The sequence below is a fragment of the Leptodactylus fuscus genome, chromosome 5 (assembly GCF_031893055.1).
Source record: "Leptodactylus fuscus isolate aLepFus1 chromosome 5, aLepFus1.hap2, whole genome shotgun sequence".
Taxonomy (NCBI): domain Eukaryota; kingdom Metazoa; phylum Chordata; class Amphibia; order Anura; family Leptodactylidae; genus Leptodactylus; species Leptodactylus fuscus.
This window is the reverse complement of record NC_134269.1, coordinates 33494705-33519993: the sequence shown is the minus strand read 5'-3', so window position 1 is coordinate 33519993 and position 25289 is coordinate 33494705. Positions and strand designations below refer to the sequence as shown.

Here is a 25289-nt window from a genome sequence, read left to right as displayed (position 1 = left end):
TAGACCATCTAAGCTTCCGGGTGAAGAGAATAGTATCCTTTACCCATTCAAAATGATTGTATTTGGATGAGGGAACGAATGACAGACCTTTAGCTAGGACTGCCTTTTCACTGTCTGTCAGTGTGCGACGGGAGAGATTTACAATTCTCAGAGAGTCATCAGTATCTAGATTTGAGGTGGTATTGGGGTGGCATTCTGTTCTGTCCTGCCCCTCAACATGTACTGCGAAATCAGTGGGGTCTGTCCCAAAAAACCCCCCCTGACATTGTTGGTAGATTGCGGATTCAGCCCAGTACTGTTAAAGTCAGTTTCTTTTCTAAATCTACCTCTACTGGGTGCATAGTTACCACGTCCCCTGCCTCTACCTCTTGTTCTTTCTCTACTTCTCGTTGCTCGTTCTGTATCAGAGGTATCATACTCTGACGAGGAATGTTCACTCAACACAGACTCCCTAGTGATCTCCGTATACGCACGATTTTCCTTATAATCATTCAAATCGCGTTGAAACTGATGATGTTTCCTCATCTTTATAAATTGAGTATATTTTTCTATGTTCAATTGGAGATCTTTCTCTTTTTTAACAAATTCAGGGTCTGCAGAGAACTCTTTCGCCTTCCCCACCAATTCATTCAAACTAGTGAAATACCTGTCCAAGTTCTTTTTCTCTTCCTCAAGAATCAGAGCTATGAGGCGGAGTGAGGACTCATTAATCTCTTGTATCCACAAGCTGTTAAAATGTGGATTTTTAACCCTTTTAGATGGTTGTATGGGGTTTCGAAGTCCCCTAGGAACTATCTTATGTTCCAAGTACTGACTTAACCCCTGCACCTCCCACCACCAACGGACAAACTCTCTGTAGGCCTTAGGGGTAGTCTACGCCACTACCTGCTCATGTCCTGTCAATTATGTTGGAAAGACGAAACGTGAACTGAGGAGGAGAGTGTTGGATCATATAGGGGACATCGTGCATAGGAGGGACACACCTGTGGCAAATCATGTATGGTTACATCATGCAGGGGACCCTTTTGCCATCAAGTTCCAGGGAATTGAGAGGGTCCCAAGGTCCATTAGACGGGGGAACTGGGATGGGCACATTCTCCGGAAAGAGGCGCAATGGATTTTCCGATTTAAGTCGGTTAAACCGACTGGTCTGAACGATTCCATTTCTTTCCTGCCCTTTATACAGTAATGGACTAATTGTGGATCAGCTGTAGGTGGTGTCCGTTTATGATACGGTATGTTACCCTTGAGAGCATCTCCAGCAGGCTAAATGACACGCATGTGTAGTCATTCTTTTCCATGGTGTACGGATAGTGTGCTGTAGAGGTCGTTGGCATTCAGGGATTTATGTGGTATCCCGAATATTGGACTTACTAATATCTGCTTACTGATACGTTCGGGGACCCAGTTGAGACGTAGCTCAGAAGGGAGACAACAGGTTTATTGATGAGGGTAAAAGAGAATTCGATCAATGGGATGATGTCATCCTTTCAGGGGCATCATGGCTTATTTATGACCATGTTAGGATTTTAATTATGGGACCGTAGTGGGTGTGCTATCCCAATGGAATACTTACCTTGTTAACCTGTGACTTACAAAGTTTCCCGAAGTATAGGGTTAATAGACAAGGAAAGTGTGGCTGTGAGCCCTGGAGAATCTGATGAAAGAAAGGTTGTCACAGGTCCGAGGGTTACATGGATTATTGATGACCATCCGATGACATTACTAGTGGGAGACGAGTGGTTCGAAAAATAGATAAGCCCCATGTTTAGCTGCACCTCACTAACCTGTAGTCTAGGTCCCTGCTGAGTGAATGAGCTACTAGATACATTATGGGTCTATCCGGCACTGTGATGTAAACGAACAACAGCAGGGAAGAAATACTTGCGTTTTATTTACAATTCGCGCATGCGCGAGTACTCGGAACCCCGGACCAGTGTACTGAGCCCGCCCATCCCTGACGCAATGTGTTCAGACGCGCCCTGATTGGTGCGGTCTGTGAGAGAGGGCGGGGTTCTGGAGGGGGATCGCTCCCGGACGGCTCTATTTAAGTCCGAGGAGAGGCAACGATCAGTGTCAGTCATTAAAGTAGCGGGGCCAACCACCGTGGTCCCGCGAACTGTGGTTTTTACCGCATACTGGATCTAAAAACATCCCCCTGATGAACTATTGTCCATAGGGAAACGCGTAGGGGCAATTAATAGTACAGGAGCTGCTAGTGTGTGGAGTGTTGCACCCCAAGCAAGTAGGGAAAGGAGGGGTTAGTAGTGGCAGACTGGTGAACGGAGGACTGACCAGGAATCGTTCTGTATATCTTACCAGGCATATGCACCACTACTAGTCTATTATCACTTTATGTATAACTCTGATCTGAATACACTGACAGCTTCAAATAGACCAGTAACAATTTTATTTATTTGTGGGGTGGATAGAGACGAGGAAGTGCTGGAAAGGGAGAGCAGGTGTTATAAAAAAAAAGGGAGACTGCTAATATCTCATCCAGTGAAAGCTCTCTAACCACTCTTATGGTGTGGATTGTGCTCTATGTATCCACCTTATTTGAAACACAGAAGATGGTTACAAGGAGTACTTAACTATTTGTTAGTGACTGAAGTAATTAAATTTTAACTTGGAGGTATTAAAAGTTAAGTTTTATTTATCTTTATTTCTCAATAGGGACTATTGGTGTGTTCTATATTTGTTGAGTTTCCCTATACCCGTAGATTTACTATTACATAATTATTACAGTGGCCATATTGCTTAAGCACCTGTATACATTATTCAGAGATATAATTTGAGAGAAAGAGAGAGATAATCCTTTAATAGTCCCACAGTGGGGAAATTTCAGTATGTTACAGCAGCATAGTAATACAGATACAGGATAATACACAGTAATATATTACAGGACACACATATGCTGAGAAGAGAAGATATACTAGGAGTCCATAGCAGCTAAGGAACAGAAGAAGAAAGAAGGAGGACTTCAGGGTCATAATCATTAGTTCTCTGTGCGGAGAGATCTTCGCTTGGTCTGATGTAGATTATACAGCCTGGTCGCAGTTGGAAGGAAGGACTTGCGATAGCTCCTTCTCACACTTGGGGTGAAGCAGACGGTCACTTATATTGCTGCCAAGTGTCCCATCTAGGTCCCATACATGGGGTGGGATTTATTCTCCCGCATGGAGGTCATCACGGACAGTATCCTTCTGTCACCCACCACCTTAAAGCATACACATGGACTATATAAACCTGTAGTTGGGAGATGACTCCCTAACTTCAGTGGGAGTGTTATGGGCATGCTCTGTGACTTGTGCAACGGGCACAGTGCCAAGAGGGAGGTGTAAGCTGTGACCTTCACCTATCAAAGAGTGTTATCTATTATTAGATGTTCCATTTATTATAATCCTTCCTGTGCTATTAATGAAGTGATTTCTGATAAGTGATCTCCACAGAACAGGAAGTGTCAGTCTATTGTGAGAATCAGTCATGACATGTAAATAAAACCACAAATTCAGATTTTCTGATGACACATTAATTTCAAGGTTCAAAACACATGCAGTTTCTGAAGCCAAAATCAGGAACGGATTGAGAAAAGGAACAGGTTGTGGCATCGCAGACTGTGTCAGAAAACCTGGACATGTGTCCTTACCCGAAAGATGGCTTATCTCCTCCAAAAGAGAACATTCCTCCCCCCCCAAACAGGAGAGACCACGAACATCATCTATTATGTATGGATATTGGCCAGCTCAACACAGAGGAGGATGCAGAAAACGTATTGATTGTTAATACTGAGATAAAATAATAAGCCCATTCCCGTTAACACGTAGCTATTCCGTCCCTAAAAATACCTCTATTTAGCGCTGTTTATGACGGCTTTAATTATTAACCGCAGCTAGTTGTGAGGATTGTAATGCACACCACGTATATAGCAAATTGAATTAATGCATCTAAATCTAATTATTTTTGTTCCTGCTTGTGGTGAATTGAAATGGATTTTTTATGCCACAATCTTATTTACGTATTTTTTCATAATTTAAAGGCACAAAATGAATTAATACACATCATTAGGACTATTCCTGTACATCTAAGCACCTTCATCTTCATCGTACACACGGGGTAATATGATATTGACAATCCTTTATCATACTTTAGGTCTCCTGGTAGCCATCATTGTGTGACATCAGTGGCCATCTCTTGCTATATCTGGTATAGAAAACAACAAACATTTATGGCTCATTCGAAGATATATGCCCTAAAAATATGATGAATGCAGGTTCTACCTTGGGCATTTGCACCAATATCGAGAATAGGGGTCCTTCGACTAGTTTTCACCTGGTGGCATGGCTGCCAGTCACCACAACCAGATACATATGGATTGGAAAGGTAGCCATGTAAAGGGTGTTCAGTAGGGTTGAGCGATTGTGTTCAGAAAAAATCTGATTCTGATCGGCGATCGAGAAAAATTCATGATCGCGATTGGAATCCCGAACACGATCTTTTTAGGTGGGATCGAGATCGGTGATCATTTCCCACAATGCTTTGCTAGCTAGTCTCCCATTCATTCTAATGGGAGACTAGCTAACATCTCTAGTAGCTACTTACCTGAAGAGATGGCTGGTCCGGTGCCCGGTCTTCTCGTTCTTCTTTGCCTCACTGCCCCCTGCCTTCCAGGTTAGGAGAGTGTGGGCGGGTTAGGAGAGTGTGGGCGGGTACTGGGAGGGGAGACGTCACGTCTCCCCTTCCAGTACCCGCTCACACTCTCCTAAGCCACAAGCCCCGCCTTCCTAGCTATTTAAACACTAACCTGGGAGGCGGGGGCAGCGAAGCAAAGAAGACCAAGAACACCGGGCAGTGGACCAGCCATCTCTTCAGGTAAGTGGACACCAGGGGGGACTAAGTAGCCAGAGGATTTTAAAAAAAATCCTCTGGCTACTTAGTGATTTAAAAAATTCACTACACATAGTGGATTCTAACAATTAAAGCGTTCCATTGTTAGATTCCATGCTGTATAGTGAATAGGATTGCTTTTAAAATCCGATTTCCGATTAATAAAAAAATCCCATTGACTTGCATTGGGATCAGAATTGGAATTGGGATCGAGTTCGAATGAAAAATGATCGGAAATCAGATTTCAAAATCGATCCTGAAAAGTCAAGATCGGCTCAACCCTAGTGTTCAGCTCTAGTCATTCACTTCTGTATGAAGTACCTGTTACAGCCAACTCAATAAATGGGACGCGGTTGGAAGGAAACTCATTCTTGACATAGGTTTGGGACACAGACAATTACCCTGTGGATATATTAGAAATATATGCAATGGGCATTTCTTGTGTGCCAGTTTTCTGCCGAAAGAGGTATGGAAAAATGACAAAATTGTAAGTGTCAGGCTTTTGCACAAAATTTTTTTCACTTTTGCATCACCCTTACACTCTCCTGAAAATAGACAAGACAAGGGGTGTGAGAAGTTTGGGGCCATGGACCCAGAATTCTTTGATGGTTGCCGCCAGGCTTAGTTTTGTCCAGACACAAAGCTCGGCAGATGGTGTACCTGATTTACGAGGAAGATCGTGCCTTCTCATAAGTGAGGTATACATTATGCTTGTATAGGATATGAAGACTGGTGTATAAAATGTCAGTTTTCATAAATTTTTGTTAAAGTGCAAATCAAATGATCAACTACTGCTATTCTGACAGTGTTTTACTTCTCTGATACTCAGATTCTGATATACATTATACAGGGGATATGTCTCAACTGTATCTAAATCCTTTTGAGTTCATGGATCTGTACTATCCCCCTTACTGGACTATAAGGTAGCCTTACGTTAGGGTCAGACTAGCTTTCCGTTCTTGGGGTCCGCTTGGAGACCTGAAAAACGGAAATTGAACCCGCTTAAAAAGTGGTTACCCGCGGAAACCTGCAGACCACATAGACTATAATGCTTGCAGGACTTTTCTCTAAGCGGGTTCAGGGACGGAAACCCCAACATATTGCGAGCGCTAGTGTGAACCTAACCTTAGGGATAGTGGGCTTGAACCATGACAACGGAAGTCATTACATCTTTTATATTGGAACATGACTCTCTTCCCATTGTTCTGGACTATCTTTAGCGAATGGAAGTAAGATTTTCGGTGGGTGGAGGTAGAGAAGAAGTTGGGATGGAAGTCCCTTGGGCTTTCTAGTGCATTCTATTTGGACACACTTAAGCAGTTGCAGAGTAGCCCTGCATTCGGTGTGCCATTTTTACCAGCCTGAACAGTATGCCGAGAGATGGACTCCTAGCTTTATTGTTATCCATGATGCTAGTAGAGCCTATCTCGCCATGACATACTGTCCTGTACTGATTATAGCATTATAGATAACTATACTGCTAGGAGTCCCTCTCCCAGCATATTGTTCAGGCCAGAAAATTGCAGGCATTAACCCACCTTGATCAAAGCTGACCGAGGTGCCATTTTATCAGTGGCGCTTGGGCGCCGCCATTTGCTAGGGATTGCCGGCACATAGAACAAACTCAATGACAGCCAGGAGCCTTGTGAAGGCTCCCAGGCTTGTCTTTAGTATCTTTCTATTGCAGGTTGTTCTATGCAGCCTGCAATAGAAATGCAGTTTTTTTTGCAATGCATTAGCATTGTAATGCATTGCATTAATGATCAGACCTCCTGTGGTTCTGGACCCCTAGTGGGTCTAATAAAAGCAAAAAAAAAAAAGTTCAAATCATCCCCCTTTCCCTACAACACATATAAAAGTACTTAAATACTGTGAAACATACACATTAGATATCCTTGTTTCTGAAAATGCCCGCTCTACAAATCTATAAAAATATTTTGCCCATACGGTAAATGCCATAGCGGGGAAAAAAAATCAAAAGTGCCAAAACGTTGTTTTTTCACTGTTTTGAATAAAAGCGATAGCAATTCCCCAAAATGGTATGACATCTGGTCCTGCATAAAAAGACGTCATGAATTTTTTGCAAAAAAAAAAAATTTTTTGCACAGTTTTCGATTTTCGTTAACAGGTTACAATGTAAGCAAAAAAATCATATAAATTTGGAATCCCGGGAATCATACCAAAAAATAAAATAAGTGCACAGTGAACGCCGTAAAAATGAAGCCCATAAGAAAGTCGCGCAATGCATTTTTTCTTCAAATCCACCCCATTCTGATTTTTTTTCCAGCTTCCCAGGACATTGTACAGAATAATAAATGCTAGTATCATGAAGAAAAATTTGCCCCGCAAACATTAAGACCTCCTATGGCTCTGAGTTCGGAAAGATTATAGGGTTTGGAAGGGGGAGTCAAAAACAAAAATCGAAAAATTCCTCTGGCGGGAAGGGGTTAAAGAGTTTATGAACATACTTTATGACGTGAACATACGCTTTCCTGTATTTTCTTATCTTATCTATAAATCATTACTTACAACATGTTTACTTCTTCTTTTTAGGTGTTAAGTGTCTCTTCTTCTGAGGAACAGCTTCTTTGTCAAATGTAGAAATTCATATGAAGTCTATAAAGAGACAGTTAATGTGTCGGAGAAATGGCGTCCTCCTATCCAGCAGAAGGAGATAAATGGCTGCCTACACATCTGGGATCACCGATCTCCAGAGAACACAACATGAGCAGACAAATTACTTGCAACTTTATTAAATTCATCTGCCATCTTTTAGGCATGGACCACCAATGATATTTTTTTGGAATGACGGTATTTCAACACTTCTTAGAGCCCTGAGTTTGATTTTTGCCGCTCACGGTCTTCAAAATCCAGGAATATCCACATTTTGAGATAAAGGGCGTCTCAGATCAATGGGAGTTTGCTTAGCACATTGTGTAAGAGATTTCCATTGATGAAAACCTTTGACTATTACCAAAGGGAATTCAGGGCTCTCTGGTTTTGAAAATCAGTAACTACAGCTTAAAGACCCTATGATGTGATCTATGAATAAGTCTCTATGATATGTGAGGTTGTTGGTGTATTTCTATGGCAAAGTATTGTATCTCCAATTTACTGCAGCTGGTGAATCACTATATGGCGACACACGGAGTCTTTAATGAGCAGAGCAAAAGCAATATGGCGATGTCATCTGAAGTGGCCGCTATGTACACAAAGATACAAGATCTAGACATTTTTGACCCCATGGCCTGAAACTGCAACTTCATGGTCTGGAACTGGAACTCTATGCTTAACCCCTTTCAACTCTGCACCATACTATTACATTTATGACGCGGGCACAGGAGCTGTACCTGCAGCATGACTTCCAGGTCTCGGCTGTATTACACACCCAAGACCCAGAACTAAATTTCTCCAACTCTGTCATCTCAACACCTCAGATCGTGTGATAGATAGCAATCAAAGCATATGGGTGGTTTGAAGGTAAGATCGCCATTGCCACTATAGGATCCTCCATGATGAGATCGCTGGGTCCATGGTAGCCTGGAAGCCAAGCAATAGTCTTCTGGCTGCCTATCCCTATTGTACATAAGGAGTCTATATGCCATGTACAGTGTATTGCAGTACATTGCACTGGTGATCAGCAGATCCTAAATTCAAGTGTCTCTTTGGGACAGGAACAAAGTAAAAATAAATAAATAAAATTAAAAGTTAAACATAAAGTAAAAAAAATAAATAATAAAAAGTTTAATAAAAAAAAAATATATAAACAAAATAATGTATACAAAGATGTAAGATAACTCTGTATGTGAAGTCCTCACTATCCAAGAATATCTTTATTTCTCCCTTACGGTGAATTATTCAACATATATATATACCATCCTCATGGAGTCAGTTTCTAACCGTTTGAGCAGACATATGCACATTTGTTGCCTGCTGGAGGTCATTTTGCAGGGCTCTGGCAGTGCTTCTCCTGTTCCTCCTTGCACAAAGGCAGAGGTAGTGGTCCTGCTGCTGGGTTTTTGCCCTTCTACGGCCCCCTCCACATCGTCTGTCTCCTGGTAGCGCCTCTAGTGTGTCACGTTGCACCACAGACTGTCCAGGAGTTGGCAGATGCTTTAGTCCAGGTCTGGGAGGAGATCCCTCAGGAGACCATCCACAACCTCATCAGGAGCATGCCCAGGTGTTGTATGGAGGTCATACAGACACGTGGAGGCCACACACTACTCAGCCTCATACTGACATGTTTTAAGGACATTACATCAAAGTTGGATCAGCCTGTAGTGTGTTTTTCCACTTTAATTTTGGGGGTGACTCCAAATCCAGGCCTCCATTGGTTAATAAATGTGATTTCCATTGATGATTTTTGTGTGATTTTGTTGTCATCACATTCAACTTTGTACAGAACAAAGTATTCGATTAGAATATTTCATTCATTCATTCAGATCTAAGATGTGTTATTTGAGTGTTCCCTTTATTTCTTTGAGCAGTGTATATATTATACATATAATCTGCATGTTTCGCAGTGCACAAATTAGTATATTTAGGCCATTTCACTCTCTCCCCCCCCAAAAAAAAACAAAACAAAAAAAAAAACACCAAACAATAAAAGTGATCAAAAAAATATATGCATACATACCAAACTTGGGTACCAATGAAAACTACAACTTGCCACACAAATAAACAGTTCTGACATAGCTCCATCAACAAAACAGTAAAAATAAGTTATAGGTGACAAAATATTGTAACCTCAGGAAAATTATTCATTGAATTGTAGTGTTTTTCACACAGACCCCACAAAATAAAAAAATAAAAAATAATATATGTACCTCAAAATGGTGCCAAATAAAAGTACAATTCATCATGTAAAGAATAAGCCCTCACATAGTTATGTCAACGGAAAAATAAAAAAGTTCTGATTAATGTACAATGTATTTTGTGTCCTTAAAGGGGTTGTTCCATCTCCAGGACCCTATCTATACTAGTAGCTTATGTAAATTGAAGCCTTTTTCTAAATATATCGCTTTCGAAATTCTGCTTTCTTTGCCTGGTATGTGAATTTATTCCCCCAATTGTTTACACTTTGTTGCTATAACCACAGACCTATAGGACAAGTGACATCACTCACTCACTGCTCTTGCCAGCAGGGCAATCTATTCAGATAATTGCAGTTATCTGATAAATCAGAGTCTGTTATCTCTCTATGTAAACTCACATATAACACTTTGTTTGTTCTGTACAAGAATCTGCGGATTATCTGACCTGCAGAAGTGTTCTGTGTCCTGTTCAGCAGGAGGGAGGAGGAGATAAATACAGGAAGTGAAAATCAGGCACTGCATAGAGCCTGGCTGAAAAGCTGAGATGGGAGAACCCCTTTAATGGGTAAAAAGGAAGCCTACCATCTACCCATATTTAACTACTATCAATACATTAAGGAGCACTTTACAGTGATAAATATCAAACCACTATTGTGTATGTCACTCTTGTAGATTTGGAGAAAAATAACTTTGAAGTTTTATGCAAATGAGGCAGCTGGTGCACTAGGGGCGGACGTTCAGCTCTTGCCATTCAGACCCCTGGCATCTCCTGCCTATCTTGTATTGTGTGTTTATAACAAGGCTTCCTATAGCAAAATTTTACTGAACTTCGGGGGCCTTTTATCACTGACATTGAAGATTTATGGCTCAGAGGAACTTGGTCTCTGTGGTCACCTTCACCTTGCCTGACCTTGTATGTTCTTCATGCATGGCAGGTACTTGAAATCATTTCATGGGCTTGGTCTTCACATTCACAGACACATTCAAAGGTCTTGTAATTTATCCTAAAAGGCTTATGTCTTGGTTCCACCACACCACGTAATTACATCAAGATAAAAACAAAATTGAGAAAGACAGACTGCTTGATAGATATTCTAAAAGTAATTAGTTTTGATCAAATTCCTCATATACAAGTGCATATCTCTGCTTATTGAACAATAAAAGCCATTCTAATATAGAAATATCCAAGAATGATAGAGATTCTAAAAGTAATTAGTTTTGATCAAATGCCTCATATACAAGAGCATACCCCTTATTATTGAACAATAAAACCCACTCCAATATACAATGAGCTGAAATTAAGCTCTATTTATTATTTTAATGTTCATTTACAATTTAGCATTATACAGTAGAATATTGTCGGCTTAAAACAGAAGGTATTTCCATGTCATCACCACAAATACAAAAAAATAAGGGGTTTGTTCTATATTTTACAAGGCGTTAGTCAATACTGTAAGTTACTCCATTGCACCATTTCAGCTACAGCATCAATGTACATGTAGTATACGGATGGTTTTGTCTATAGATTTGTATCCTCTGTCATTTCTCTGCCATGTTTTCCTCCATTACCCAAATATGTATTATGTGTCCGTCTTAGAATACATAATGTAGCAGCTCTGTCTACAGTGATCGGATTTTGATGTGACCTCACATTTACTAAGCAATAGAGATGAGCGAGTAGTATTTGATTGAATATCTCCCCTGCATAGTTATTAGCAGGGGCGTAAATACCGGGGTAGCAGCTGCCACAAGGCCCGGGACATTAGGGGGGCCCGGCGACAGCCGCTGCGTTTTTTTTTTTTATTAGGCCGTTACCGGCTGGAGTTACTCCAGTTGGTAATGGGCCCTATATACTTACTGATTCTGGCAGAGGCCGGGATCGGTAAGTGACGGCGCGGGCCCCACAAGCACTATTATACTCGGGGGTCTTTTCAGACCCCCGAGTATAACGATCAGATGCCCGGGAGAGGTAAGATAACATAGACTAAGCGTACTAGCCTTGCAAAACCATGAACAAGCTCCCTCTCCCAGCACCCGAATGACACTATCTACAAATAAGTCACAGGCACAAGTCTTGGGTAAAAAAAAGTGGGGGTCGGCCACAGCTTTATTAAACAAAGTAAGTATATCAGCAGAACCCTGCTACCCCATGATGAAATGTACAGTAGGGCCTCTCCTCTTCTCTGCAGATGCCAAAGGGGGAGGGAACTAGGTCCTGCCAATATGCCAGTAGTGACACCTAGGAAAACACAAGAAAAAACAAATAAATAACCACGGAGTAGAAATAAATTATATATCAAAACACTCAAAAAACAAGAGCAAAAATTCACAAAGAAGTAAACCACAAGGAGGGGAGGGAGGGAAGACAAATCGTCGGCACTGGCAGGGATCCGAAAAGAAGTCCCCGCCCAGCGCCGATGGTTAGAAACCCCCCTGGAGGGCTCCGCCCCCCTCTCCTGAAAAGACCCCAGAGTATATTAATTGTTCATGTGTGTCCACAATGGGACATAATACTGTGTGCAGGGGCCAATATGGGATGTTATAGTGTGCGCAGAAATGCACGTGGGGGGTGGGGGGTGGCGGCAGTAGGGATCATTTGGTCGAGGTCTTCAGTGTCAGTCGGGGGGGCCCCATGTCAAAGTTCGCCACGGGGGCCCCGCCATTCCTAGTTACGCCACTGGTTATTGGTGTAATCGGTCGAATACCACGCGGTAAATGCATTAAAAATTCAATGCCCCTCCCACCTTCCCTGGTGCTTTTTTACACCAATAACTATGCAGGGGAGGTATTCAATCGAATACTACTAAGGAACAGGGAATATTTTTGGTCTAAAAGTCAAAGACACTGGAGGATACAGGGGAGACAGGGCCAGGCAATGCTATGACTTGGGTGAAATTTCATCTTGTGACTAGCACCAAGAAGATGTCTTCAACCACATCATTTCCTGTGGTCCATGTTGCATCTGAAGTCTGGTTTGAGAAGAAGATGGCCTCGACCACGCTTCAATATTTTACTACTAGAGTTGTGTACTTCTGCATAACCTCTCAAGGTAAGTTGCCATATCCATATCTTAAATTGTGTGTACCAGTATGATACCTACTGTCCCATGAGTGCCATCTGTTTTCTAACTTTTCTCTCATATGCCTCCATGCTACAGGATAGTCATCATTATTATAAAATGCATGATCCCTTTAAGGATGGTAGGAGGAAGCCTAATGGTCTAAGGCAGTGAATTTCACAAAATGGATGGAACATGGAAGAAATCATTGAAATAGAGAATGTACTGAGGGAGGATGAGAGTTGTAGAGAGAAGGGCATCAGTATATGGACACGAAGTCAGAGATGCCTGATAATACAGCATGGCTACGTGAAAGCCTTGTATCTCCATAGGTATGCAGTGGGCCATGTCTGACATTCTCAATATCTAATTCTCTATATCCAATCTACGTAATATATGAATTTCCTTCCTTATGGTTTCTCCATTTTATTGGTTGTACGTCTCGGATTTTATTCTGTCTAGTTGGCAGGGAAATTTAACACTTCTACAACTTCCTCTTAAATTTACACAACCAGGCCAGAGGAAAGAGAAAAGTTAAGAGATCACACAGATATAAAACAGCGAGTGGACACTTGTCAAACATACAGAATAGTAACCAGCACCGAGGACAGAGAATCTGTAAGAAGAGATCCAAGACGTAGAAGTATAGGCGAAATATTGGGCTACTAAGGCAGCGGTGGTGGTGGTGTGGTCAAAGCAGGAGTCTTCTTAGCCTATGGAAATTGTTGTTTGCAAGGAAGATCTGTTCTACATGACCTAGTACTAGTACATCAAAGAAATAAGGTCGAATATTTCCTAAACGGAAAAGAAATGAAAGAAACGGGAATGGATTTGAAATATTCCACGCATTTACTACTCCTGATACTCGGTAATACTCTATGTGTGTCTGGGCTTGTCTTATTACTATACTAGTGTAGAGGGGATATCGTCACTCCATAGGGAGAGACCAACATATAGGTGTGTGGAGTCTTATTAAGCCATGAGCGCTCCACTGTGCAAAGGAACATGGGAAGAATATGCAAATCTGACTTCCATGATGTAATTAGGAAGCCAGTGCCTCAGGCATGCACACCAATAGAGGGCGCTCAATTAGAATGTGCAAGTCTGTCTTCCATGATGTAGTTAGGAAGACTGTCCATGAAGAATGTCCATGATGTAGTTAGGAAGACTGAGGCTCTGCCTTCCTAACTACATCATGATTTGCTTGACTGAGGCTCTGTCTTCCTAACTATATCAAGGAAGATAGACTTGCACATTCTCAGTGAGTGACCTCTATTGGTGTGCATGGAACATGGAAAGTAATTACATCATGGAAATCAGATTTGCATATTCTTCCCATATACTAATGTATGACTGGTCACTGTCTGCGGGCTATCATAGAGAGGACAGAATCGTGTTCTGCGGTTTTGCACTGAATTGAATCAAATTTTAAGAGTTGGATTTCACTGCTGAAGGGGTTGTAAAATATTAGAAAAATATGACAGCACTGTACCAGGAACAGCACCACAATTGTCTATGGGTTGTATTTGGTATTATAGCTCAGCTCCACTGCAATGCCAAACACAATAGCCAATAGTATTGATTGTGAAGTGTTACTTCTCTGCAGTCTACTGAGTCATGGACCTACCATCATGATCATTGTAGACATTGGCGCACAAGGGTGGGTGCCTGCTAGAGGTTATCGATGGAGAAGCTTTCTTTCTTCCATTTTAAGGCTGAGGCCCCATGTTGTGGAAACGCAGCTTTTTTGTTGCATTTTTTTTGAGCCAAAGCCAAGAATGGCTTCAATAGGAATGGGAAATATATAGGAAGTTCTTATATGTCTACCTTTGGTCAATCCACTCCTGGCTTTGATTTAAAAAAAACCGCAACAAAATCTGCAACAAAATAAGCTGCTTTTCCACAACATGGGGCAGTTTTTTTGTTGCAGATTTTGCTGCAATTGTTTGAGTGGACTGAGTAGAAGGGAGAAGTATAAGAGCCTTCTATATATTGCCCATTCCTTTTGTAGCCATTCTTGGCTTTGGCCCACAAGACCCCCAAAGCGAACAACAAAAAGCTGTTTCCACAATGTGGGGCCTCAGCCTAGAGTATGTTCATAGGTTGCACATATGCTGTATATATTCAGTCATGGAATTGCATGCAGAAAATCTGAAGATGGAATGTAAAGTGGGAAAGATTTTACTAAACCTAATTTATATGGGACAGAAAAAATCTGCGGCAGAAATTGAACCTGTGATGTCAATTTTAGATCTGCAGCATGTTAATTGGTGCTGTGGATTTTCACTGCAACCTTTGTAATACAAAAAGTTAAAGGTTAACCAGATCCGCAGATTTCCACAACAAAATCCACAAGAAAAGGGTACTGTTTGTTATCTTTGTATGCTACAGATTTCCAGAATGTCTTCAGAGGGTTATTCCTGTGGGTACTCACCCTAAGGGTACAGACACAAGTGGCAACCACTAAAAAAGTGCAGAAGTGATACAAATAAAGCTACAGTCAGCTGATGGTTTCACCACAGATCACCACAAATTACTAAATGTTCCAGAAGATCAGTGTGGGCAGTACGATGGCTGGAGATGCTAATGCTAAATAGAAGTACCGTATATACTCGAGTATAAGCCGACCCGAATATAAGCCGAGACCCCTAATTTTACCACAAAAAACTGGGAAAACTTATTAACTCGAGTATAAGCCGGGGGGGGGGGGGGGGCGGAATGCAGAAGCTACTGGGAAATTTCAAAAATTAAAATGGTCGGAGTTTTTGGGTGCAGTAGTTGCTGGGGGAGGGGAGGGGGACTGAGGGAGGGAGCTTGAGGACTGAGTTTTTTTCCCCCACTTGGAATTCAGCCTGGCTGACTATAGGGGATCTGCAGTGCTCCTATTAACCCCTTCCTGACAGAAAAGGAGCACTGCAGATCCCCTATATTCAGTAGACCGGGCACTGTCAGACACAGGGAGACCTAATGTGTATGTATTTCATAATAATTTTCTACTTTAGTGTCTATTCTAGGGAAAGGAGGGATTTCTAACTTTTAATTTTTTTTTTATTTTTTTTTTAAAGCTTCTTTTTCCCCCCACTATTTTATGGGAGATTCTATACATTGATATTGCGGCTGGACATAGACCCCCCCTCCCCCCCTCCCCCACCACCAAAAAATGTTTTTTCTTTTTTCTTTTGCTGACTCGAGTATAAGCAGAGGGGTTTTTTTTTCAGCACAAAAACTGTGCTGAAAAATTCGGCTTATACTCGAGTATATATGGTAGATGCTAACATTCTGTCAATGTAGGAAAAATTGTGATACTTCCATTATTAAAGTGAACTTCCATCTACTATTAAACCTACTTACACAGATAGAAGTGAAGCTTCCAACATCTTTGCAGCACTCTGGGCAATGAAGAATACATCTGTTGCTACCTAGAAACTGTAACAAGCTGCTGGTAACTGAGAGTTAGTCTTATTAAAGAGAGTACATAGCCAGAACAGTCTCTGCTGAATGATAGGCGCAGCCAAATATCTGGGGTCACCTGAGTAAAACATTCTTTTCTACTTACTGATGGGTGCCTCAGTTTATGAGATATTAGCTTCTTTTCCTGATAATGAGCTAATGGGCTATTTGGTGCACTGAGGGCATTACTATTGCTCTCATCAAATCAGAGAGTTTCCAGTGCCCAGACCCTTCCATCCTGTTTTGAGTGACATATTGCTAGGATTGGGTCCCGCAGGGTTCACTCTCAGCACACAGCAGCACCTGCAGGTCAATCTAACTCTTGTCCTCGGCCTCGGGTAGTGAGTAGAGATGAGCGAACAGTGTTCTATCGAACTCATGTTCGATCGGATATTAGGCTGTTCGGCATGTTCGAATCGAATCGAACACCGCGTGGTAAAGTGCGCCATTACTCGATTCCCCTCCCACCTTCCCTGGCGCCTTTTTTGCTCCAATAACAGCGCAGGGTAGGTGGGACAGGAACTACGACACCGGTGACGTTGAAAAAAGTAGGCAAAACCCATTGGCTGCCGAAAACATGTGACCTCTAATTTAAAAGAACAGCGCTGCCCAGGTTCGCGTCATTCTGAGCTTGCAATTCACCGGGGACGGAGGTTTCCGTCCAGCTAGCTAGGGCTTAGATTCTGGGTAGGCAGGGACAGGCTAGGATAGGAAGGAGAAGACAACCACAACAGCTCTTGTAAGAGCTAAATTCCAGGGAGAAGCTTGTCAGTGTAACGTGGCACTGACGGGCTCAATCGCCGCAACCCAGCTTTCCCAGGATCCTGAATGGAATACACTGTCAGTGTATTCCCGTATACCCGATATATACCCCCGATACCCGTTCCAACGGTGTGCCCCCCCACCTTCACCCCAGAAATACCCTGCAAGTCCCCTAGCAATAGAATTGGGGCTATATACACCCACTATTTTTGCTACTGCCATATAGTGCCAGTTTCTGACTGGTAATTCAAAGAATATATTGGGGTTATAAATACCCTCATTTCTTGCTACTGCCATACAGTGCCATTGTCTGACTGGTAATTCAAAGAATATATTGGGGTTACGTGCACCCACAATTTTTACTACTGGTATACAGTGCCATTGTCTGACTGGGAATTCAAAGAATATATTGGGAATACAAATACCCTCATTTCTTGCTACTGCCATATAGTGCCAGTTTCTGACTGGTAATTCAAAGAATATATTGGGGTTACGTGCACCCGCAATTTTTACTACTGGTATACAGTGCCATTGTCTGACTGGGAATTCAAAGAATATATTGGGGTTATAAATACCCTCATTTCTTGCTACTGCCATATAGTGCCAGTTTCTGACTGGTAATTCAAAGAATATATTGGGGTTACGTGCACCCACAATTTTTACTACTGGTATACAGTGCCATTGTCAGACTGGGAATTCAAAGAATATATTGGGAATACAAATACCCTCATTTCTTGCTACTGCCATATAGTGCCAGTTTCTGACTGGTAATTCAAAGAATATATTGGGGTTACGTGCACCCACAATTTTTACTACTGGTATACAGTGCCATTGTCTGACTGGGAATTCAAAGAATATATTGGGAATACAAATACCCTCATTTCTTGCTACTGCCATATAGTGCCAGTTTCTGACTGGTAATTCAAAGAATATATTGGGGTTACGTGCACCCACAATTTTTACTACTGGTATACAGTGCCATTGTCTGACTGGGAATTCAAAGAATATATTGGGGTTATAAATACCCTCATTTCTTGCTACTGCCATATAGTGCCAGTTTCTGACTGGTAATTCAAAGAATATATTGGGGTTACGTGCACCCACAATTTTTACTACTGGTATACAGTGCCATTGTCTGACTGGGAATTCAAAGAATATATTGGGAATACAAATACCCTCATTTCTTGCTACTGCCATATAGTGCCAGTTTCTGACTGGTAATTCAAAGAATATATTGGGGTTACGTGCACCCACAATTTTTACTACTGGTATACAGTGCCATTGTCTGACTGGGAATTCAAAGAATATATTGGGGTTATAAATACCCTCATTTCTTGCTACTGCCATATAGTGCCAGTTTCTGACTGGTAATTCAAAGAATATATTGGGGTTACGTGCACCCACAATTTTTACTACTGGTATACAGTGCCATTGTCTGACTGGGAATTCAAAGAATATATTGGGAATACAAATACCCTCATTTCTTGCTACTGCCATATAGTGCCAGTTTCTGAATGGTAATTCAAAGAATATATTGGGGTTACGTGCACCCACAATTTTTACTACTGGTATACAGTGCCATTGTCTGACTGGGAATTCAAAGAATATATTGGGGTTATAAATACCCTCATTTCTTGCTACTGGTATATAGTGCCATTGTCTGACTGGGAATTCAAAGAATATATTGGGGTTACGTGCACCCACAATTTTTACTACTGGTATAAAGTGCCATTGTCTGACTGGGAATTCAAAGAATATATTGGGGTTATAAATACCCTCATTTCTTGCTACTGCCATATAGTGCCAGTTTCTGACTGGTAATTCAAAGAATATATTGGGGTTACGTGCACCCACAATTTTTACTACTGGTATACAGTGCCATTGTCAGACTGGGAATTCAAAGAATATATTGGGAATACAAATACCCTCATTTCTTGCTACTGCCATATAGTGCCAGTGTCTGACTGGTAATTCAAAGAATATATTGGGGTTACGTGCACCCACAATTTTTACTACTGGTATACAGTGCCATTGTCTGACTGGGAATTCAAAGAATATATTGGGAATACAAATACCCTCATTTCTTGCTACTGCCATATAGTGCCAGTTTCTGACTGGTAATTCAAAGAATATATTGGGGTTACGTGCACCCACAATTTTTACTACTGGTATACAGTGCCATTGTCTGACTGGGAATTCAAAGAATATATTGGGGTTATAAATACCCTCATTTCTTGCTACTGCCATATAGTGCCAGTTTCTGACTGGTAATTCAAAGAATATATTGGGGTTACGTGCACCCACAATTTTTACTACTGGTATACAGTGCCATTGTCTGACTGGGAATTCAAAGAATATATTGGGAATACAAATACCCTCATTTCTTGCTACTGCCATATAGTGCCAGTTTCTGACTGGTAATTCAAAGAATATATTGGGGTTACGTGCACCCACAATTTTTACTACTGGTATACAGTGCCATTGTCTGACTGGGAATTCAAAGAATATATTGGGGTTATAAATACCCTCATTTCTTGCTACTGCCATATAGTGCCAGTTTCTGACTGGTAATTCAAAGAATATATTGGGGTTACGTGCACCCACAATTTTTACTACTGGTATACAGTGCCATTGTCTGACTGGGAATTCAAAGAATATATTGGGAATACAAATACCCTCATTTCTTGCTACTGCCATATAGTGCCAGTTTCTGAATGGTAATTCAAAGAATATATTGGGGTTACGTGCACCCACAATTTTTACTACTGGTATACAGTGCCATTGTCTGACTGGGAATTCAAAGAATATATTGGGGTTATAAATACCCTCATTTCTTGCTACTGGTATATAGTGCCATTGTCTGACTGGGAATTCAAAGAATATATTGGGGTTACGTGCACCCACAATTTTTACTACTGGTATAAAGTGCCATTGTCTGACTGGGAATTCAAAGAATATATTGGGGTTATAAATACCCTCATTTCTTGCTACTGCCATATAGTGCCAGTTTCTGACTGGTAATTCAAAGAATATATTGGGGTTACGTGCACCCACAATTTTTACTACTGGTATACAGTGCCATTGTCTGACTGGGAATTCAAAGAATATATTGGGAATACAAATACCCTCATTTCTTGCTACTGCCATATAGTGCCAGTTTCTGACTGGTAATTCAAAGAATATATTGGGGTTACGTGCACCCACAATTTTTACTACTGGTATACAGTGCCAATTTCTAACTAGGAATTCAAAATGCGCAAGGCTCCCGGAAAGGGACGTGGACGAGGCCGTGGGCGAGGTCGGGGGAATGGTTCTGGGGAGCAAGGTAGCAGTGAAGCCACAGGGCGTCCCGTGCCTACTCCTGTGGGGCAGCAAGCATTGCGCCACTCCACAGTGCCAGGGTTGCTTGCCACATTAACTAAACTGCAGGGTACAAACCTTAGTAGGCCCGAGAACCAGGAACAGGTCTTGCAATGGCTGTCAGAGAACGCACATTGAGAGAGCACATTGTCCAGCAGCCAGTCAGACTCTGCCTCCTCTCCTCCTATTACCCAACAGTCTTGTCTTCCTTCCTCCCAAAATTCCGAAGCTTTACAGAACAATAACCCAAACTGTCCCTGCTCCCCAGAGCTGTTCTCCGCTCCTTTCATTGTCCCTCAACCTGCCTCTCCACGTCACGATTCCACGAACCTAACAGAGGAGCATCTGTGTCCAGATGCTCAAACACTAGAGTCTCCTCCATCTCCGTTCGATTTGGTGGTGGATGACCAGCAACCCACCCTCATCGACGATGATGTGACGCAGTTGCCGTCAGGGCATCCAGTTGACCGGCGCATTGTGCGGGAGGAGGAGATGAGACAGGAGTTGGAAGAGGAAGTGGTGGATGATGAGGACACTGACCCGACCTGGACAGGGGGGATGTCAAGCGGGGAAAGTAGTGTGGATGTTGAGGCAAGTGCAGCACCAAAAAGGGTAGCTAGAGGCAGAGGCAGAGGTCAGCAGCTTAGGCGAAGCCAGGCCACACCCGGAATCTCCCAAGATGTTCCAGTTCGTACCCAGCCCCGAAAAACTCCCACCTCGAGGGCACGTTTCTCGAAGGTGTGGAGTTTTTTCAAGGAATGCGCCGAGGACAGATATAGTGTTGTCTGCACAATTTGCCTCTCGAAATTGATTAGGGGCTCTGAGAAGAGCAACCTGTCCACCACTTCAATGCGCCGTCATTTGGAATCCAAGCACTGGAATCAGTGGCAGGCAGCAACGGCAGGACAAAGGCCGCCTGCCGTTCACGCCACTGCCACTGCCTCTGCCACTGCCTCTGCCTCTGCCACTGCCACTGCTGACTGTGCTGGCGATGCACTCCAGAGGACGAGCCAGGACACCACTTCATCTGCCTCCGCCACTTTGTTGACTTCTCCCTCATCCTCCCCTGTTCCTGTCTTATCTCCTTCTCCTGCACCATCAAAGGCACCATCAGGCGCTTCTTTACAACAACCCACCATCTCTCAGACATTGGAGCGGCGGCAGAAATACACTGCTAACCACCCACACGCGCAAGCCTTGAACGCCAACATCGCTAAACTGCTGGCCCAGGAGATGTTGGCGTTCCGGCTTGTTGAAACTCCCGCCTTCCTGGACCTGATGGCAACTGCGGCACCTCGCTATGCCGTCCCTAGCCGTCACTACTTCTCCCGGTGTGCCGTCCCCGCCTTGCACCAGCACGTGTCACTCAACATCAGGCGGGCCCTTAGTTCCGCGCTTTGCACAAAGGTCCACTTGACCACCGACGCGTGGACAAGTGCATGCGGACAGGGACGCTACATTTCACTGACGGCACACTGGGTGAATGTAGTTGAGGCTGGGACTGCTTCCCAAACTGGCCCGGTGTACCTCGTCTCCCCGCCTAACATTCCTGGCAGGGACACGAGAAGAACACCCCCCTCCTCCTCCTCCTCTACCGCCTCCTCCTCCGCCACCGCCTCCTCCTCCGCCACCGCCTCCTCCTCCGCTGTTAGATTGACCCCAGCTACGAGTTGGAAACGTTGCAGCACTGGCGTTGGTAGACGTCAGCAGGCTGTGCTGAAGCTGATCAGCTTGGGGGACAGACAGCACACTGCCTCCGAGGTGAGGGATGCCCTCCTCGATGAGACGGCAATATGGTTTGAGCCGCTGCACCTGGGCCCAGGCATGGTCGTTTGTGATAACGGCCGGAACCTGGTAGCAGCTCTGGAGCTTGCCGGACTCCAACATGTTCCATGCCTGGCCCACGTCTTCAACCTAGTGGTGCAACGTTTCCTAAAGAGCTACCCCAATGTTCCAGAGCTACTGGTGAAAGTGCGGCGCATGTGCGCCCACTTTCGCAAGTCGACAGTAGCCGCTGCTAGCTTAAAATCTCTCCAGCAACGCCTGCATGTGCCACAACACCGGCTTTTGTGCGACGTCCCCACACGCTGGAACTCAACGTTTCAGATGTTGAATAGAGTGGTTGAGCAGCAGAGACCTGATGGAGATGTTTCCAGCATGTGACGTTGGCGGCAGGGAGGGCAGTTCCTCCAGTAGGCAACCAAGTTCTCACCGGTCCACACAAACGAGGGGCACACTGTCTAAGGTCTGGGACACCTTGATGGCACCCCCTCGCCAAAGTGCCGCCACGGAGGGTCCTAGTGTCACCAGGCGTGAGAAGTATAGGCGCATGTTGCGGGAATACCTTTCCGACCACAGCCCTGTCCTCTCCGACCCCTCTGCGCCCTACACGTATTGGGTGTCGAAGTTGGACCTGTGGCTTGAACTTGCCCTATATGCCTTGGAGGTGCTGTCCTGTCCTGCCGCCAGCGTCCTATCTGAGAGGGTGTTCAGTGCAGCCGGTGGCATCATCACTGACAAGCGCACCCGTCTGTCAGCTGAGAGTGCCGACCGGCTCACTTTGATAAAAATGAACCACCACTGGATAGAGCCTTCATTTTTGGGCCCACCTGTGTAAAGCACCCCAACATGAAACTCCATGTCTGTACTCAACCTCTCCAATTCCTCCGCATCCACATACTCATCCACCATAAGCGTTGCACAATTCTGCTAATACTAGGCTCCCTCCACCCTGATTTCCCCCAACTCTGCTGGTTAGAGGCTCCCTCCACCCTGCTTTCCCACAACTCTGCTGGTTAGAGGCTCCCTCCACCCTGATTTCCACCAACTCTGCTGGTTAGAGGCTCCCTCCACCATGAATTGGTCCAAACTGGGGTTTTTAGAGGCTCCCTCCACCATGAATTGGTCCAAACTGGGCTGTTTAGAGGCTCCCTCCACCATGAATTGGTCCAAACTGGGGTTTTTAGAGGCTCCCTCCACCATGAATTGGTCCAAACTGGGGTTTTTAGAGGCTCCCTCCACCATGAATTGGTCCAAACTGGGGTTTTTAGAGGCTCCCTCCACCATGAATTGGTCCAAACTGGGGTTTTTAGAGGCTCCCTCCACCATGAATTTGCCCAAACTGGGCTGTTTAGAGGCTCCCTCCACCATGAATTTGCCCAAACTGGGCTGTTTAGAGGCTCCCTCCACCATGAATTGGTCCAAACTGGGGTTTTTAGAGGCTCCCTCCACCATGAATTGGTCCAAACTGGGGTTTTTAGAGGCTCCCTCCACCATGAATTGGTCCAAACTGGGGTTTTTAGAGGCTCCCTCCACCATGAATTGGTCCAAACTGGGGTTTTTAGAGGCTCCCTCCACCATGAATTTGCCCAAACTGAGCTGTTTAGAGGCTCCCTCCACCATGAATTGGTCCAAACTGGGGTTTTTAGAGGCTCCCTCCACCATGAATTTGCCCAAACTGGGCTGTTTAGAAGCTCCCTCCACCATGAATTGGTCCAAACTGGGGTTTTTAGAGGCTCCCTCCACCATGAATTGGTCCAAACTGGGGGTTTTTAGAGGCTCCCTCCACCATGAATTTGCCCAAACTGGGCTGTTTAGAGGCTCCCTCCATCATGAATTGGTCCAAACTGGGGTTTTTAGAGGCTCCCTCCACCATGAATTGGTCCAAACTGGGGTTTTTAGAGGCTCCCTCCACCATGAATTGGTCCAAACTGGGCTGTTTAGAGGCTCCCTCCACCATGAATTGGTCCAAACTGGGGTTTTTAGAGGCTCCCTCCACCATGAATTGGTCCAAACTGGGCTGTTTAGAGGCTCCCTCCACCATGAATTGGTCCAAACTGGTTTTTTTAGAGGCTCCCTCCACCATGAATTGGTCCAAACTGGGGTTTTTAGAGGCTCCCTCCACCATGAATTGGTCCAAACTGGGCTGTTTAGAGGCTCCCTCCACCATGAATTGGTCCAAACTGGGGTTTTTAGAGGCTCCCTCCACCATGAATTGGTCCAAACTGGGGTTTTTAGAGGCTCCCTCCACCATGAATTTGCCCAAACTGGGCTGTTTAGAGACTCCCTCCACCATGAATTGGTCCAAACTGGGGTTTTTAGAGGCTCCCTCCACCATGAATTGGTCCAAACTGGGGGTTTTTAGAGGCTCCCTCCACCATGAATTTGCCCAAACTGGGCTGTTTAGAGGCTCCCTCCATCATGAATTGGTCCAAACTGGGGTTTTTAGAGGCTCCCTCCACCATGAATTGGTCCAAACTGGGGTTTTTAGAGGCTCCCTCCACCATGAATTGGTCCAAACTGGGCTGTTTAGAGGCTCCCTCCACCATGAATTGGTCCAAACTGGGTTTTTTAGAGGCTCCCTCCACCATGCATTGGTCCAAACTGGGGTTTTTAGAGGCTCCCTCCACCATAAATTGGTCCAAACTGGGGTTTTTAGAGGCTCCCTCCACCATGAATTGGTCCAAACTGGGGGTTTTTAGAGGCTCCCTCCACCATGAATTTGCCCAAACTGGGCTGTTTAGAGGCTCCCTCCACCATGAATTGGTCCAAACTGGGGTTTTTAGAGGCTCCCTCCACCATGAATTGGTCCAAACTGGGGTTTTTAGAGGCTCCCTCCACCATGAATTGGTCCAAACTGGGGTTTTTAGAGGCTCCCTCCACCATGAATTTGCCCAAACTGAGCTGTTTAGAGGCTCCCTCCACCATGAATTGGTCCAAACTGGGGTTTTTAGAGGCTCCCTCCACCATGAATTGGTCCAAACTGGGGGTTTTTAGAGGCTCCCTCCACCATGAATTTGCCCAAACTGGGCTGTTTAGAGGCTCCCTCCACCATGAATTGGTCCAAACTGGGGTTTTTAGAGGCTCCCTCCACCATGAATTGGTCCAAACTGGGCTGGTTAGAGGCTCCCTCCACCATGAATTTGCCCAAACTGGCCTGTTTAGAGGCTCCCTCCACC

General features: G+C 43.9%; 1 protein-coding gene across 1 annotated transcript in view; it reads left to right on the top strand.

Annotated features, from left to right (window-relative positions):
* Window positions 1-12581: 12581 nt before the first annotated feature.
* Window positions 12582-25289, top strand: part of LOC142204481 (uncharacterized) — a 79225-nt gene continuing 66517 nt past the window's right edge. Inside the window, exon 1 of the mRNA XM_075275793.1 lies at window positions 12582-12750. Coding sequence (XP_075131894.1) covers window positions 12582-12750 — 169 coding nt within the window. The remainder of the gene's footprint in view (window positions 12751-25289) is intronic.